Source organism: Diorhabda carinulata, chromosome 12, assembly GCF_026250575.1.
Source record: "Diorhabda carinulata isolate Delta chromosome 12, icDioCari1.1, whole genome shotgun sequence".
Lineage (NCBI taxonomy): Eukaryota > Metazoa > Arthropoda > Insecta > Coleoptera > Chrysomelidae > Diorhabda > Diorhabda carinulata.
Window position 1 is genome coordinate 12,583,766 of NC_079471.1, and position 13,761 is coordinate 12,597,526.

General features: G+C 37.3%; 3 protein-coding genes across 3 annotated transcripts in view; 1 reads left to right on the top strand and 2 right to left on the bottom strand.

Annotated features, from left to right (window-relative positions):
- Positions 1 to 13,761, top strand: part of LOC130899835 (uncharacterized) — a 75,034-nt gene that overhangs the window by 35,698 nt on the left and 25,575 nt on the right. The window lies entirely within an intron of this gene.
- LOC130900281 (uncharacterized) lies at positions 2,556 to 3,942 on the bottom strand. The gene is made up of 2 exons (XM_057810792.1): positions 3,034 to 3,942; positions 2,556 to 2,822 (listed from the first exon to the last, which is right to left on the bottom strand). The coding sequence occupies exons 1-2, from the start codon at positions 3,940 to 3,942 to the stop codon at positions 2,556 to 2,558; spliced, it is 1,176 nt and encodes a 391-aa protein (XP_057666775.1).
- Positions 7,488 to 10,080, bottom strand: LOC130899836 (uncharacterized). Its single transcript, XM_057809989.1, has 2 exons — positions 9,862 to 10,080; positions 7,488 to 9,771 (listed from the first exon to the last, which is right to left on the bottom strand). Exon 2 carries the CDS (start codon positions 9,443 to 9,445, stop codon positions 8,786 to 8,788), a length of 660 nt encoding a protein of 219 aa, XP_057665972.1. The 5' UTR covers positions 9,446 to 9,771; positions 9,862 to 10,080; the 3' UTR covers positions 7,488 to 8,785.

The following is a 13,761-nucleotide window of genomic DNA, read 5'->3' on the forward strand; positions in this document are numbered from 1 at the left end:
TAAAATCACTTTCTTCTTTTTTATTAATGTCTCGCAAATAAAGATCTTTACAGCATTTATGATAAGGAATTGCAGAAGTATCCGCAAAAGAACTGATTTTCTCCAACATCTCAATGTCATTGTGTTCTGTAGCTGCACTTTTTAATAATTCAATTGTCCGTAATTTATTTACTGCTAATGGCACATCGCGGCCATGACGGCGTTTTCGCGATTTTTTGCAAATGAAACACTCCCTTAGCAGCAAATCTGATTGGATGACCTGTTCATCTGCATCTGATGGATCATCACAATCATCCGAGTGAGGCTCAAGGTTGGTTGATGGACCCGCTCTGAAAATGTTTGACCCATAATTAGCACTATCATTTTATTGTTATTCAATAATTAGAAATCTTAAATTTCGAAGACTTTTAAAATGAATATAAATGAAGATGTCAAATATTTAATATTATGGTGACATTATGCATAAATGAAATAAATTTTTGAATGAAAGTCGTCAAAATTTTAATTTTCAAAAAAAATTACTGTGAGAATTTTCATATTACAAGCAACAAAAAAACCAGAATGACAAAATACATTTTTTTTCATGAACGAACAGTTGTAATTATTAATTATAAATATGAATTTTGAAATTACGAAGAAAAAATAAAAAATTCTCGAAAATTATAACATACATTTTGGTCACAAATTTTAATTTCTGGTAACTTTTATTTAATGAATTTTTGTATCGGACCATTATTTCCCACGTTAAATTATACATTAATAACATTGCAACCGATTAGTTCTATTTTTTTTCATTTTAACACTGTGAAATACGATAGATAATAAATAATATAATACATTGACACTCACTCGTCTATTGTATCAACAACAGGTATTATGCTGGGAGTATACACATCGAGACTCTCTCCAGCATGTTCTGGTGCATCAACACGTGCTTGTTCACTTTCTGGAGTAATTTGATTTTGGCTTCGAAAATCTGATGGTATTTTGATTGCTGTGAAAAGTTTATAGCACTGGGCATGATAGCCATCGTTCAATGATGTTTCTTCCGAAAGTTCAACAGTAGCATAAGTGTTGCTCGATCTTCTGACAACAGGCTTCGCTTTGCGATACTCCAAAATAGTTATACACTTTTTTAAAGTTTCTGGAGTAAACTTTTTAATTTTTTCACAAGTTTCTTTTGCACAAAAAACACATTTCACACTTACGTTACTCATTATTGTAATGAATGTAAAACTAATCGCATTAAATTCACAAAACAATTACAAAACACCACAAACAAACGAAAACGTCGAGCGTCTACCAAAAACGAGCACGCTATTGTGATCAGCTGAGATGCCATCATGGCGGCAAACGTTAGTTTAGGGACGGTGCGAGAGAGTGAGAGATAGAGAAAGAGCGAGAAAAAAAGTGAGACGCGGAGTGGGGAATACACAGCTCTCAGCCGCTGTACGCTTCACCTTTGCTCCACGATTCTACTAACATCGCCCCATGAAAACTGTCAGATTATTAGTTCTTTGTAATTCTAATAGTGTTTCCTTCAAAATAAAAAAAAATTGAAATGCGCTCGAATATTTCAAGGTGACGTTTTTTTTTTACAACTTCGAAACTCGCTTGTTTCTTAATGTCACGCTCAAATTGTCAGATTATTGAGATATACAATCTTCTCAATGTAATTAATCAACTTTTTCTTAATCTGACACGCTCGAGTTTTTCTATGGATCGATTTTTTTTTACCAATCAGTCGGGTTCCCCTCAACACACCCCACCATATGGAGGGTTCATACTTGGTAGAGGTACATTAAAGGATGCAAGGATTCTCCCTATATAATTTTCTGACACGCTCGAGTCACTTCAAAAATCCCCGCTTGGGCTCCCCTACTATAACGTCTTCCTCACTTTCAACTGTAAAGATAATAAGTAATAAACATAGGGGAAATGTGCCTATGATGGACCCCTTAAGGAAATATCATTACAACTTTTTTAGTTTTGGACTTATTAATTTTTTTTACATGAAAATATATACTTAGCTCGAAGTTTATTATAGTATAGGAAGATTTTTCTGCCAAATAATTTCCTGTTTAATAGCATAGCTATTTTTAAAAAAGTAGTCGAGGGGTCCATCATTGGCACACATCTGCCCATGTCGGACCCCTTTAAAATAAATGAAAAAAAAAATGTCTTTAAAGTTTTATTAGAAAAAATATAGAACAAACTAACATCACGTTAGGTACAGAGCTCACAAATAAAAGACTTGCAATGGAAGGAAACACCAGCGCACTCATTATGGCACCACGAGTTACATTTTTGACAACGAATCCACTTTTCTTTTGCACGTGAGTGCGAGAATAACTCATTGCAGTAAAGGCAGCTAGCATCATCATCTGAGTCATCTTGTCCCTTTTCCAAAAAGTTCTCTAAGGCGGATTCATCTTCATCAGAACTGTCATTTTCAATGACAAGTTTCCGTTTTACTATCCTGGCTTGTTGTTTTCTTATCTTTGTTTCCTTTTCTATAACCTTCTCTTTGAGTTCATGAATTTCTGGTGTTGAATTCAAATGACCAGTTTTTCCCCTTCTGCATTTTTTTTATCAGTACCAATTGCTACAGTTTGAGGGGGAGGACAAATTTCCTTCGCAGAAATGTCGAGAACTGACGATGAAGACATGTTAAGACCAGATGTGGATGGGGTTTGAATTTCTAATTCCATTTGGTTCTCGATGATATCTCCTTGAGCCTCGGGAATCTGCTTATCCGTTGCTAAAGCTGGTGCAAACTGCCAGTCCTCGAAGACATGAGGATTGAAAGGATGAATGCCAGTCTTTTTGAACGAATTTATTGCATTTGATGATACAGCACTCTGCTTGATTGAGAAGACCTGCTATTTTGAATTGAGTCACTGCCTTCCCCGGGTTTTGACGAAGCCATAATTGAATTTCTTGATCAAAATACGTATGAAGAGGACGGAAGAATCCTACGTCCAATGGTTGAACATGATGTGAACAATGTGCCGGGAAGCAGAACACAATTACCCCATTTTCTTTTGCAAACTGAAGAGATTCGAGACTCTTATGGCTACTGTGCCCATCTAGGAGCAAAAGAACCTTATTGTTATTAGATGGTTTCGTATACTTCACGAAATGCTTTAGCCATCTACAAAAAATTTCACTGGTCATCCAACCTTTTTCTTGTACGAAAGCTATGCTACCAACGGGAGCACCGTTCATAAGCTCATCGTTCATCTTTTGACGAGGGTAAATAAGAGCAGGAGGGATGTAAGTGCCCATGACATTCATTGCGCACACTACGGTCACGTGCTGCCCACGCTCTGCACTGCTGAGTGCACCAACTTGCTTCCGACCTTTTGAAGCGTAAATTTTTTGACATTTCTTTTGGACCGCAGTCAAACCTGACTCATCCATATTAAATATATTTTCGGGAGGAAAGTTGTACTGCTCCAGAGTGTTAGATAGTACATTGAAATAGGCTTGAATATTAGGCTTGTTAAAAGCCTGTGCTCTAGCTAATGATGTACTTTCTGGACTACGCAAAGAAATTCGTGGATTGCGCTTCAGGAATCCCCTCACCCATTTCCAACCTGCCATTTTTGTTTCACGATTGAAACGATGCTCTATTTTATTTTTTTCGGCTACTTCGAATACCATCCGCCGCAAATCTTTAGAGGTTAAACCAAAAAAACGTGTTTCCATATCAATAATATATCCTGCAATCTCCTCTTCGATGGCTTTAGAGAAAATTGCGGTTCGTCCTCCCAAATTACCCTTGGAACTGTCCTGTTTAGCCAAACGCCTTCGCAAAGTTGTTTTGGGAACATTGAAGGTCTTTGCAGCCAACTTAAAGCCCATACTGTGATCTTGTACGTTCTCAATAGCCTGTCGCATATCATGCTCGTCCCACTGTTGTCTTTTCTTGGATGCCATCTCTATAAATGGAAAAGAAAAACTACTAAAACAATATATTTATTTTGTTTATTTCAGTTCCAATGATGGACCCCTGGTAGAAAATACTCTTTTGTCTGGGCATACAACTTGTTTATGGCTGCAGCATTAGCAGTTCCCTGATCACAAATAATTGATTTCACATGTAAACCAGCATCTTGACATGATTGGACCACCTCTTTTATTGTTTTTACAAGCATGTCCGTTTTCATTCCAGCTTCATTGAAAAAATATGCTAATGGTTGTTTCCACTTCTTGCATACTCCCCGTGCCATAAAAACCATGACTTTGTCAGCTATAACTGGTTTTCTTCCTTCTTCACCACCATTGTCTTGAAAGCCATCAATAATATCTTTTTTTTTGTTATATTGGAGAGTAGGATCTAGGGCCATTCCATCAAACATAACGCTGCAATATTTATCCATTTCTGACATGTTTTTTGTCTGAACTGCGAGTGAGTCCATGATAGCTGGATTTATTCCCGTGTTAAAAGGAATTTTTCCCAGCAGGTTTGTGAGTGTTTTACTCGATGGTGCAGCAAATATTTTTCTTATTAGTTTGTACCCCTTAGGACTTTGCTTAAGAAGTGACAAAAAAAATATTTTTTCATCAAGGGAATACCTCCTTCCCTTAGGTTTTACTCCTTGGCACCTCACTTGGGACATAATAAAATCATAAGTAGTTTTATTTACTTTGGTTTTAGAAACTTCAGCAGTATAAGACACTTTTTCCAGTACCCTTATCCTTTTTTTAAGGGATGTATGACCAAAGTTTAATTTCTTTGAAATTTTTCGAAGACTGGAAGCTACCCTATAGAGCTTTTTTGCTTTTGGTGTTAGTTCCGAAGCTTTTCTTACACCGATGCTAGAAAGCAATCTTGTGGATTTGTTTAAACCTGAAAATAAAAAAATATTAAACTCACATATTACAAACACAGTATATAATGGACTAAAAATTACATTTCATTTCAAAATTTCTGCCAAACTACTCGCTTTTCAATTAATATAAAAGTCAATTGCAGTAGCACAAGAGAACATTGAGATATACAGGGTGCGGCAGCATAACTTCCTTTTTTCAAAAGTTAATAAAACTTATTGTATGAATCAGAAAATTTTTATTCGTTTTTTATAATACAGGCACATACATAAAGTTTTGTTTTACTGAGTTTTGAAGATCAAATCAGTTAGGTGACGTCCCCCATTCTCCATACACTGAGTAAACCGATTTCTGGCGTTTGTCATGACTCTTGCCAGCATAGCAGGCGTTATGTTGGCAATTTCTTCCTGGATGTTCGTCTTCAAATCTTGTAGGGTCCTTGGACGGTTCACATACACACGGGATTTCAAAAAACCCCATAGGAAATAATCACAAGGGGTCAAATCGGGAGAGCGGGCTGGCCACTCCAAATCGCCCCTAATTGAGATAAGGCGCTCTGGGAAGTGTTCCCTCAAAACAGCCATCGATGTTCTTGAAGTGTGTGCCGTTGCTCCGTCTTGTTGGAACCAAGTGTCCCCTAAGTCCAACTCATCTAGCCGTGGGAAAAAAAATTCCTGTAACATGTTTACATACCGGTGCGAATTCACTGTCACTGTGACTTCATTTTCCTCAAAGAACCAGGGACCAATAATTCCACGTGAGTAAATTGCACACCACACTGTGACTTTAGGTGAATGCAAAGGCCGTTGATGCAATTGTCGAGGATTGGTATCAGCCCAGTAGCGCATGTTTTGTTTGTTTACGGATCCACACAAATGAAAATGGGCTTCATCACTAAAAAAAACAATAGCGTCCTCAGGAACGACTTCCAGAAAAACCTCACACGCGTTCCTCCGAGAATTGAAGTCACGTTCAGAAAGTTCCTGCACAATTGCCATCTTGTATGGATGAAAATGAAGATCATCATGAAGTATTCTCCTCACAGAACGATCGGAAAGTCCAAGGGCAGACGCATGTTTGCGCGCAGAACGCCGTGGTGATCGCAACACTGAAGTTCTAACTAACTCAATGTTCTCCGGTGATCTAATGGGCCGAGGGACTCCAGTTCTTCGTCTTGTCACACTTGCAGTTTGTCTGAACGTAGTGACCCACGTAACAATTGATTTCCGGTCCGGGACAGGGGCCAAGGGGGCTAAATTAAAGCGATTCCGAAAGGCGCGCTGGGTTGCGATCACAGAACATCCGCTCGAAAAGTAAACCTCAACGGCAAACGCACGCTCTTCACTGTTCCAACGCATGATGGCGACTGAACTGTGCCGGGACAAAACTTTATAGTCCCCCCTCTCGAACGAGACCACTAGCACTCCGTTACGACATCTACCGACTAAATGGCGAACTTTTTAAAAAAGGAAGTTATGCTGCCGCACCCTGTATTTGCATCAGAGTCATAATCATTTACGAAGTTCTGTTTGTATTGTGACTGCTGGGATCCATCACATCTCCATTTATAAATCATCGTTAATGAATTGGAATCCTCTTCGTTTAAGGTTTCTAAAACAACAACTGAATGTGTTAATAGACAATGACAGTATAATTTAACAATGCTTGTAAATTTATTTCCACAGAGGTAGACGTTACAATGAATGAATTTTTATCAGGGTATCATTGTATTTCTTATATCATATTGTTTTCTTGTGAGTCCAGCTTCGACAAACATAGCTAGTGCTTGCAAAGGAGGCAGTGGTGGAGTTTGGTCTTTATTCTTTTGTTTTGAGTAGATGAGCAACGTATGTCTGACTACAGAAATAGGGAAAACCGTGTGTTAGAGAGAGAGCAGCGAGACAATGTGTAAGAGAGAGAGACTTCGTTTTTGCGCATGCGTAAAGTTATATATTCGTTGCGATGATAACAGCGGGAGCGCTGATATACCAGGTCGGTTAAAAGTCTTTGGGTTTTAAAAAATTATATATACCATTATTATTCGCTAATCTTGTAACATAAAAGTATAACGTATAAATAAAAAGAGATTTTTTGTCAATGTAAGGTATCACGCACGTAATCGAGGCAGATTCGTTGCGATGATAACAGCGGGAGCGCTAATCTTGTAATATAAAAATCTGCGGTTAACTGATAGCGTCTTATTACTGAAATACAGTTAAAAGTAACGTATACCGGGTGACTTAAAAGTAACATAAAAAAAACAACAATAACAATAATAATTATTTATTTAAATCATTGATAACTTTAACTTTATAGAAGTATACAAATTCTCTAAGAGCATTGTGTAACATATCGTTTGGTGTAATAGAACAAAATGCGTATAAAATTTGTAAAGGACTTTCGGAGAAGGTATTTTTACAGAAATCCAAAACATAATAATATTCACAAAAATTCAAATTTTCTAACACAGATATACGTTGTATAATTAAATTATTTAATTCTAAAATTTGCGATACTTCTTCTTCATCCATGTAATACTCAACACCATGTTTCTTGACTAAAATTACCTTACTGTCATCGTAATTCAATGGGGTGATGGTACAGTAATCTCCACATGGTAATGAATCAGGTTTGAACTCGTCTCCGGTATGAAAGATCTGTTGTGACATAATTGAGATAAAGGTATTCCATTCATAAGTACTGAAAGATATTTTGCTGAACATAAGATGTTGAGATAAGATAACAGCAGGTGTGAATGATCTTGCAGGACTTATTCCACATTTTACTTCATACCCCGAAATTGGATACTGTGTTGAAAGCAGGTAAATGTTTTCAGACTTGACAGCAGTCTCATAGTTTTCCAATATTCTATCTAACTCTGAACTGTAGTTACTCGAATCAGATTCGATGTCGACAATACCACTATCTTGGGAACTCATGTTGCTAACTGGGTTTGATATCCAAAGCTCACTCCAATTTATAGAGCTCTTTCAAGGTTTTTAGCGCGGCGAACCGAAAAAAAAAAAAAAAATCTATACAATATCAATATTTTCTATCCAACTGTTGTGTTTGCTATCCAAACCAAGCCACTTGACGTACATTTTGTTACCCTTTCTTCTGAGCACCTTTTCAACTAAGTAAATGTCTGGATTCGATGTTTTCTGTAGTTCTTCATGATAGAAGCAGCCGCTGATTGGTGTACCTTGCATGTCTTCAAGTAAATACGTAGCAGGATTGGTAATTTTAACTTTGGTGATTTTGAATAGTTCTGTAGTCCAATTGGGTGTATATCCTTTTTCAAAGACATGCTTTGCCTTGGATATGCGCACAATGTCGCCAACTTTAAATTTTCGTGGACCGGCTATCTTTAAATGACTATAGGTGTTATTCAAAATAGATTTTTCGTTGGATTTGTTGACTTGAGAAGGTTTATATTTTGATGTGGAATGTTTTGTATTGTTATAGTTTTGAGTTATTTCAGGCAGAATATCAATCCATTTGTAGGTGCCATTTAAACTGAAATACTTGTAGAGTTTCGATTTTAGCGTTCTTATAACTCGCTCTGCCATAGAGGCTGTCATTGTACTAAATACGCTATAATGATTTATGTTGTGTTTTCTCATTAAATTTTGAAATTTGCTGTTGTAAAATTCCTTTCCCTGATCAGATTGCAGATTTTTTGGTATTCGTCTAGTGTGAGCGAGAATGTCCGAGAATGCCCGAGTAATCTCCTCTCCGGTCTTCGTTTTTAGTGGGCGTGTCCACACAAACTTTGAAAAACAATCAATGACGACCAGTATCATTTTGTGATGCAAAATTCCTCATCTCCGCAAGATCCATTTGCCAAAGATCGTCAAGACCCTTAATAATAGTGCGTCTCCGAGGAAATTTTTTCCGTATCGGTTTGTGGAGTTCGTTTACAAGATGAATTTTTTCTTTAGAATACATATTATGACGTACTACCAGCTAGCTTCAGCTCCAGACTGTTAATGCGGTTAACGGTATTCGTATTCATAACCTTAATATTGTTTACAATGCCCGAAACCTTAGTTTTCATATCAGAGACGGATCTGATATTTTCTGTAATTTCTTTTTGTAACTCACGTATGCTCTCAACACACATGTTAATAGAAGCAGTGAATTCTTTTCGAATAAATATTTTGGCTGCAACAATTGAATCGTCAACGTATTTCTTCGTAGCCATATCCCTAGCTGCTACAGGGGGATTTCGCGAAATAAATGTATCAATTTCGTTAGTTTTATTTTGTAAGTTAGTAATGTGCGCCTGTAATATGGGGATTTTCGTCTTATGAAGCTCATTTCTCATTTCGTTCAATCCTACAGCTAAATCCTTTATATCACGGTCTTGTTGCTGCAGCACCACAACATGTGCTTGAATTAATGGCGAGTTGATAGCACGTAGGTCATTCAACTGCACATCAACATATTTTTTTGTTGCAGCATCACTATTTGTTGTCGGTTCCTTAACATTACAAATTTTCATATTTTCAATATCAATATTACCGTCCTGTGTATGAGGAAACGTAATTTTCACTGGTAAACGCGCATAGGACGTTTGATGTCTATGTCCGAATTTATCGACTGGCATAATTAAAATGAACAAGTTTCAACTTGTATTATTCTATTATATCAGCCTCCTTGAGTTCATTGATAATTGCTACTATTTCGTTGTCGTGTGACGTATTACCTGCCTCTTTTGAAGCAATCAACAACTTCTAACGTTCCACCAATTCATTCGCATCATCCCAATAAATATACTCCATAGGTTTATCATTATATCTTAAACGATCGATGCCTTTTCCTTTTGCTGAAGGAATCGATTTTAGACGAGTCAATACCTGCGACGATCTATTCGTCGTCGTTAGAGATTTTGTTTTGAATAAAGGTTTTATGATGTAGTGATATTTTTCAGTACTTGACCCCTTAAGACGATCTAACGTGTCTAAATGAACTTCAGTTGTTGTCAAAAGATTTTTATAGTTCTGTAAATCTTGATCATTGTACACTGGGGTCTCGGTAAAATAGAAGCTCATACAAGCCTGGTGTTCCAATTACATATCTTCCTCCTTTGTTTTTCTCAGGTAGTATGTTTATATTACCGGTTTTTCCATCAAATGCAATTCGACGTTTGCCTATTGACCAACCGATTTCATCGTTGTATATCGGACCATAATTTTTATCAATTTTATCATCTTTTTGGAAGTAATCTTCAATGAACTGATGACTGATGGCTGGATATTGGTCCAAATACTCTGCGAAAGCTTCCTGGGAAATTTCGGGGCGCATCTCTTCTGGAGATTCAGAACGTGTAATATTTCAGGATTCATCGGTTTCGGCCACCGGTTCCGTTTCGAGAAAAGGTGTAAACACATCATCAGGTTCTTCTTCTTTATTTCCTCTTTTGGATTTAAATTTGTAATCGTTTTTTGTAATGTCTTTGAGGATTGCACAATTTCTTCAAGTGGTTTAGATATCGGCTTGAATAGTTTATTAATAGACTCATCTTACTCTGATTTACCTAATTTCAACGACAAGTATTTTTTGCGAATCGATCTGGCAAGTTCGGACACTTTTTTCTTGCGCAATGCATTAGCAACCTTATCGTCAGACATTTTGGTATGGACTAAAGATGCAGCTTACAATTTTATATATTTATCGAATCCTTTGCGATATCTACCACCATTAAGGGTAAAACACTTTGAACACACATTTTTGAATGTGTCAAACGTCATGTCTGGAGATACGTGTTCGTCGAATATATGTTTCAAGTTCACCTCATCCTGCTTGAATAACACAATAACATTACAATTGTCGCAAATAAGCTGTTTCGGTATTTTTGAGTATGTTTGACAAAGATATGCAGCATCAATATCTTTATGTCTATACATGGAGTAGTATTCACGAATTTTCTGCTGACCGTCACAGGCTACGTCATCGAATAAAAAGATGGAATTTGGTCGAGCTTTCTCTGGACTAATTATTTCCTCATTGTCTTTAAATGGGAAATACCCAACACCCTTGACTTGCGCTATAACTTCTTGTAGCAATTGATACTTTGGTTGAAATAACGATTTTGAATAGACATAAACATTTTTGAATTTCGCGCCATTTGGATTGAATAGGAGCGCCAGCACGACGTTCGTCTTACCACACCCACTGGGGCTACATATAATGGCACGGAAAGAATTTGGCAACAATTTACCATGTTTGCCAACAGTTGGTGTTGAGGTGAAATCCAGATTTTCAATGGGTATAGTCTGCTCTTGTTGAATTATTTTCATTGTGTGTGTCGTTTTTCGTAGTACTACTCTTTAAATATAGGTGTCACCAATTAAGCGTGTCAGTCTTAATGTTGGTGTTTGAAGGAGAGGGTATTTTGAATTCTCTCATCAATAAACTACCTATTGAACTTCACTTACCTAGCTATCAGTACTGTGGACGTAAGTAAACCACCCCCCACCCTTTTTTTTTTCAGCTGGTACAAAATTGGAAAAACGTCTTGATCGTGGAGATCCGGGCATCAACCCCTTGGACGCTGCTTGTAAACAACACGATATTTCTTACTGGAAGAATAAGTCTCTCGAAGAACGACACAAAGCCGATCAGATACTTGAAGATAAAGCTTGGGCACGCGTCAAATCAAAAGACGCTTCACTGGGAGAGAAAGCTGCTGCATTACTTGTAACAGGCGGAATGAAGGTGAAAAGAAAGCTGGGAATGGGTTGTCGTCGCAAACGTCGTTCCTTGCATCGAGATGTTATTCTGAAAGTGGGAAAGTCATTGAAGAGAGGAACATCTTTGAAAGACACCGCAACGTTTGCCTTACGAGCAGCCAAAGCACTTATTAAAGAATTTGGTGGCAAAAAAGAAGTCGAGGTTCCTCGAGTAATACCTGTAGCGAAATCCGGAGGTTTCCTACCACTTATTCCTTTGTTTGCCGGTCTTTCGGCACTTGGAGCTTTGTCAGGTGGTGCTGCTGGGATTGCAAAAACCGTCATTGATGCTAAGCATGCGCAAAAGAAATTGGAGGAAGATGTACGTCATAATAAAGCTATGGAACGTGTAGGATCTGGCCTATACTTGAAAAAGTATTCAAAAGGTGGATTTGGATTGTATTTAAAAAAAAACAAAAAAAAAACTAATAAAGCTACCCAATCACGCACTATCTGACTTTGACATTGCGCATTATGCAAAATTACTTAAAATACCACATTTTCGAGGAGTTTTCATGCGAGACACCCTCTCCAAAGACGGTCCTCGAAGACAAGAATGCGCAGTGGTTAATTTAGATGTCTCTAAGAATAGTGGGAGTCATTGGGTGGCTTACAGAAAGATAAACAACGATGTAGAGTATTTTGATTCATTTGGTAATTTGAAGCTGCCGAAAGAAGTTGTTGAATATCTGGGAAAGAGTGCGAGAATTTTCTACAACAATACCCAATATCAAAACTACAATCAAATAAATTGCGGACATTTGTGTTTGAAATTTCTACAGCAACAATGACGAGCGTAGAACTATTACTACAACATATCTACCATGGAAAAACATTGAATAGTTTTACTGCCGAAGAACTAAAGCACTTTCCCATTGAACATCCCAATGAATTCCCATTCCCAATGAATATCGAGGAAATTTTGAACTACAAATACGACTACCTTGTTTCATCCATTACAACCGACCTGATTGGACAACACATTGTGATGGTCCTCCGAGTTCTCAAGCCACTTGTTTTCTTTGTAACAATAAATAGAATAAACAAGTAGTATTATTTAAATTCAAACATCACCCGAATTCCATTAGTCACCATGTCACAGTTGCTGAGAGTAAACAGCATCAATCATGAATTTACCTTTCAACCTACTACGCCTATTGTGCTCGATCCGAATAATGATTACGAAATAGCTTTGCGATCTTTTCATTCTTATCACAGTATACCAAACATTGAAAATTGTAAGTTTTACTACTACGATACCAAGGGCAAGCTTCAAAGTTTTGATTTTCCCACAGGATGTTACGAAATTGCCGATCTTGAAGCGTTTATACGAGATAAACTGGGTGTGGACAATTCAACTAGACCAGAGGGTATATTTTCACTAAAACCCAATCACAATACGTTGAAATGTGAAATTTCCAGTAAATACAAAATTTCATTCAAAGAAGATAATAGTCTTGGGAGAATTTTGGGTTTTTCACCGAAAATACTCGACGCAAACAAAATACACTCGTCAGATCTCCCCGTCAAAATCATTAAAGTATCTAGTATTCGCTTCGATTGTAACATTACCACTGGAGCCTTCGATGCAAACAGACCTGCTCATACTATATACGAATTCGTCATACAAGTGGATCCAGGATATTCCATAGACGAAATTCCTCATAATTTGCTCTATTTACCTGTTATACCACAACGTGAAATAACAATTATCACCGTCATCGCTTTAGACCAAGACGGTCAGCCTGTAAACTTTCGTGGAGAACTAAGTACGTTGGTGTTGGAGCTTAGAGCGCGAAGCAAATGGGACTAATAATAAATCATAAAAGACAGTCTACAGAGCATTCAACTTCATTAGATAAGCTACCATCAAAGCTGAAGCAACTCACGTTCGCAAACAAATTGGTTCTGCAATCGTTGGGTTTTAAATTGAAAAATGACAACAATGTATGGAAAACGTCAACGCCAAAACGACAACATGCCTTCAATGTTTGATATCTACCGTAAGCCGATGTTTGACGATTCAATTCGAAAGGCTGAATACAGAACCTATGCTCCATTTATAAAGTCATTCAATTGCAGTGACATTGTGGAGTTTAGCATTAATCAGGTTGATTCGTTCTTTGCAATGAGCGAAACTTTGTTTATATATACGGAGCTGGTGACGTAAAATTAGCAAATAATGTTGGAG

What these genes read in the sequence shown, in the direction of transcription:
- LOC130899836 (XM_057809989.1), bottom strand. Translation starts at nt 9,445, where the DNA reads ATGCCAGTCGATAAATTCGGACATAGACATCAAACGTCCTATGCGCGT.
- LOC130900281 (XM_057810792.1), bottom strand. Translation starts at nt 3,942, where the DNA reads ATGGCATCCAAGAAAAGACAACAGTGGGACGAGCATGATATGCGACAG. An exon ending in AGTTTGCAAAAGAAAATGGG is followed by an intron (nt 2,823 to 3,033) that starts GTAATTGTGTTC and finishes TCGTTCAAAAAG; the next exon opens with ACTGGCATTCATCCTTTCAA.